Consider the following 4533-nt stretch of genomic DNA (forward strand, 5'->3'; position numbering starts at 1 on the left):
CCCACTTACCCCCCACCCCAACACTGGCCGGGCTAATGGGATCTAGAGGGCAGCAGCTGGAACTCGCACACGCGGAAGCGATCAGCCTGCTGTCCAGTGTTAATATAAACTGTCCACCATCCTCAAGACACTCTTGTCTTTACACTCCTTCCCTTCCCCCCTCCCCGAGCCCCCCCACCTTGCCCCTCCCTCCACGTAACCAGGTTAGCGCGAGCCCTCGAAGCACCCTCCACAACCCCATACCCCCCTCCCTAGACAACTCGACCTGGGCATAATGCTGTGCGTTTTAGAGAGCCTGGCAGCTCCACCCAGGTTGCCTTTGAATCGCGCGCCACTGTGGGAGGAAGCGAAAACTAAGGGGTGGGGGGTTCAAAACGCAAGAGGAAACCGCTGACAGTTAAACAGCAGCATTTTGAACTAAACCGGTTAGTACACTTGTACCCACCCTCCATCCCCTTCCCTGTGGATGCAATTCAGCAGAAGAGGATTGCGCGACCTCCAGAGTAAAAACCTCCCCAACCTCGCGCGCCTCCTAGCCGAGCTCTCGGGGTTGACCCGGACACATAGCCTAAAGGCAAAACCAACCGCACACTGCCTGGAGACGCCCGACGCCAAAGCTTAGACCCCGGAGCTCCGGATCTACCATAACCACACCGCGCCTGCAAATCCCAATTCCAAAGAAGGAGCCATGCTACCCTATACCATAGCCTTTTAAGACTTAATAAAAGACAGTCTCCAGAGAGTTTCTGAATTACTACTCCAAGTCCGACCCTCCATTCTCTCTCTGCCAGTCCTCCCCCACAAAGAACCTAGTTCATTTTCAGGCATGGGACAGATCGCTTCATGTGGGGTGGGAGGCAGGAGAAGGAATAAGCAATGTCTTCTTTGCCCCTCCCTTTTCCAAGTTGCACCTAGGAACCAAGAACAGTTCTGAGTGAGGTGCACACGCACCTACTGGACAAAAAACCGAGCGCATCCTTTATATGTCACCCGGGAGTTCTTTCCCTCTTTTTCCCTGGTCCGCTAGTGCAGCCGTCTGTCCCAATTCTTGCCTTCTCTTCGGGGCTCCCAGCAGCTAGCTCCTTCCCAGACTCTTCCCTTACTTACACTGAACACACCTTTTTGTTTGCAAACAACGCGCAAGAAACCTAGCCAGTGCATGGTCCTACCCAGTTAGTTACTCGCGCTCAGCTCAGCAGCCCAAGACAAATTTCAAGGAAAAAAAAGAGCTGCAAGCCCTACTTCTATTTCATCCTGCCTCCCCTAGAAATAACTATTGCCAATTGCCCCTTTGAGAGCTGTGAGCCCTGAAAACGGGCATCCTCCAAAAGTTAAGCAATCGGGCAGCTTCGGTCTCTGCCACGGGAAAGGGAATAAGAGAATGTATTCGCAACCAGAGAAATAAGGAGATTAAAACTGAACTTACATCCAGATCATCTCCGCTGTTCGAACTCATGCTTGCAGAAGCAGGCAGCAAGCAGCAGTAGCAGCGCGTCCGCCCAAAGACACTACTTTCCAAATCACTTTACAATCCTCAGCCACAACCAACAAACTCTGAAGTTTCTCGGAGAGCCGGACTTTTATAAATCACGCTCGGAGGCGGAAGGGCGCATGCGTCCTACCCGATAGAGCGGGGAAGGAGAATGGCTCGCTTTGAGTCCTTTGAATAGGCCGGGCGGGGGGTGGGGGAGGAGCGAAGAGGTGGGGGAGACAAGGGGCGGGAGAAGGGTGCCGCGGTTAGTCTGGCGGAGTCTGTTAGGGAAGCCCCGGTGTAAAGTACGCAGTGAACTTCGTCACGTAGTGTTGTTTTTTTTGGCGGGGAAGGTGGGGAAAGAATTGAGAAGGGGGAACATAAGTTGGCCTCTATTTAGGTCTCCTCTGTATGAAAAAGGATTCTCTTACAATCCTTTTTAATGTAGTATGCTAGAGCTGAAAGGCACAGTCCTATCCTACCCTCGTCCTACCCTAACTGAGGACCAGAAGATACTTTGCCTAGGGTCATAGAGCTGGCTTCTCCAGCAGAGCCTGGAGTTTCCAGTCTTAATTCAGGGCAGTTTTCACTACTTCAGGTCAGAACCCTTTTGAGTTTTTTTCCTTTTTCTTTAAAGAAGGATTCAGTAAGGGAACATATATTTGGGACTTTTTCATTTAATGAATAACAAAGGGAAAGTGGGGCCCGGAGCGGAGGATAAGAATCAATAAAAAATCACGTATTGAAGAATTTGAATGCTAAAAAGAATTTGTATTTAAATTAAATGGGGTAGGGATGAGAACGGAGGGGCAGACTACAAAACCTCCTTAAGGATCAGGGACTTTACCCTGAACAAGTCAGGGAAGTTGAGGGTGAAGTACTTAGAGAAAAAAAAATTAATCGCAGCATACCTATATGTCCTGGTCAATAATCGTAATAGAGTCCTTATTACTTAAGTGCAGATAGAATGGTACTTTCTGAAGGAGAATCTGGAGAGGCTCATCTCGAAAGCCTTCCTGGAGCAGACGGGGTTTGAACCAGATTAGTGCTTCTCTCTCTTAAAGGGGGGGGGGGGGGGAGGTTGTTTCAATCAATCAGTTCATCAACAAGCATTTATTAAGGTGTTTCTCAAGCCAGTCGAGGACACAGGAACAAAAGTGGAATAGTGGAGTATGGTTTTTGTAAGGGTGGTGAACAGGGAAACAAATCTTGTCTTAGCTCGACGATAAAGGAGCCAGGACAGCCGAGGTTGGGGAGATGGGCTCTCCGTGCACGATCTGGATGCTAGGCTAGAGTTTCAGGTATGTACAAGGGAAAGCCAACCTCATCTGCCCCCTTCTTTCTTCGGCTGCCTCTCAGCCTTCTGTCACCAGGATGGGCGTTGTATCTGTATAAGGCAGGGGGAGCTGTGCAATCTAAGAAGAATGGGGAGGCGGGACCAAGAAAGGACGTGCCAAGCTGTAGCAGGTTGGGCATTTCTCTTGACCCCATCGTCTCTGTAGGAATATAGAAACCAAACCAGACGCTTCAGCCCAACCTCAGAGCCTCTCAGGTGCCCATGGGAAATCTTGTTTGTGAAAATAAAAGTTTGAGGCTCAGTTTCTTCAGAGGATGGAGATTCGTTTTCCCAGCAAAGTCGAAAATCCATCGGCCACGTCTGATTTCCTTCTCTGTCTGTTGATGAAGGTCCTTGTCCTCCCAATCTCCTTCCCATTTAGCGCTCTTTTGTTCATCATCCTGAAAACTAGAGAGCTGCATTTTAACAAAATGTCTCAGAGGCTGACACTCTAGGGAGGTACAGTTTGATAGTGTTATAAGGGGCAGTATTGGGAAATGGACGGAGGGGCTAATTTAGGCATCCCACAGACACGAGTTCAATTACTGCCTGGATACAAACTAGCTGTGTGAGTTGGGCAAGTCACTTAACCTCAGAGTGCCTCCTGGAAATCTTTTAAGAATTATTGTTACTTGTTGCATATATGGACACTAGGAGTTCTCTACTCAGATAAAATCACAGGTCCAGACAAAAAATAAAGTGAAACACCATCACACCATTCTTCTGTCCTGCAATTACCTAAAACCTTTCTAAGGAGTCTTAACATCTTTTGTCTTACTTGATCCTCACTACTGTCCCATGAAGTAGATAGGGCAGGCAGTATACTCATTTTACAGATGAGGGAAATGACTTAAGGGCACATGGCTTTGTAGTGGCAGAGTTGGGAGAGGAAGTTCTTTTAAGTCCCAGCTCTGTCTTCCTTCTGTCCTAGAACATACCCTATCAGCATTAGGCATATTTCTTACAGTGTCTCTTTTTTGTTTTCTTCCTACACTGCTCCTATTTTTTTTTTTTTCCCTCCAGGGTCATCGCCTGCTCATTTGATCTCAGAACTTCAAGTAGAAACCGAAACTCAAAGAAGTGCAGTCTTCCCACTCCGTGCTTCCCCACTCAGATGGGGAAAATAAAGGAAGGGGATTGATTTAGAACAATGAATATTTCTTGATTGATTCCACACATGAAGTAGGTCTCCTTTAAGTATATATGGCAAGAAAACATGGGAATTGGGGAAGAAAAAGCACTGGACTTGGAAACAGCAGATATGTTTCTTTGGAGGCAGTTAATAAGTGGCAAAAGTTGGACTTTCCCTTATTAACTGGATATTCAACATAGGATGAGTCACTTCATCTTTTTGGGTTTCAAGGTCCTTTATAAAATATGAGGACTAGATTAGGTGATTTCTAAAGGTCTCTTTTAGCTTTGCCTTTGAGTCTCTAAGGTCCTTTTAGACAGCTCTGGAAGTATGGACTGGTACAGGGTTAGATTTTCCCTCTCAATAAGCACTGGCAATACAAAATATAGATGCTTTAGCTGGTCACCTCTTCCTTCCTTACTCACCCAGGATTCTCCCCTTTTGTCCATATTCAAGTTCCAACTCATGTCACAGCTTCTACAAGAAGCTCTACCTGATTATTCAAGCTCATAGTATTACTCAATACCAGACACATAGTAAATAAATGCTCTCTCTCTCTCTCTCTCTCTCTCTCTCTCTCTCTCTCTCTCTCTG

The 4533-nt window shown here is 47.1% G+C and overlaps 1 protein-coding gene across 1 annotated transcript in view; it reads right to left on the minus strand.

Moving 5' to 3' along the window:
* CXCR4 (C-X-C motif chemokine receptor 4) overlaps nt 1-1589 on the minus strand; it is a 4150-nt gene extending 2561 nt beyond the window's left edge. Inside the window, exon 1 of the mRNA XM_069067851.1 lies at nt 1427-1589. Within this exon, the coding sequence (XP_068923952.1) occupies nt 1427-1456 (30 nt within the window). The 5' untranslated portion in view covers nt 1457-1589. The remainder of the gene's footprint in view (nt 1-1426) is intronic.
* Nucleotides 1590-4533: the final 2944 nt, after the last annotated feature.

This window comes from Petaurus breviceps, unplaced genomic scaffold (genome assembly GCF_028583685.1).
Source record: "Petaurus breviceps papuanus isolate PSGF00001 unplaced genomic scaffold, PetGlider_PUasm1.0 90752, whole genome shotgun sequence".
NCBI lineage: Eukaryota > Metazoa > Chordata > Mammalia > Diprotodontia > Petauridae > Petaurus > Petaurus breviceps.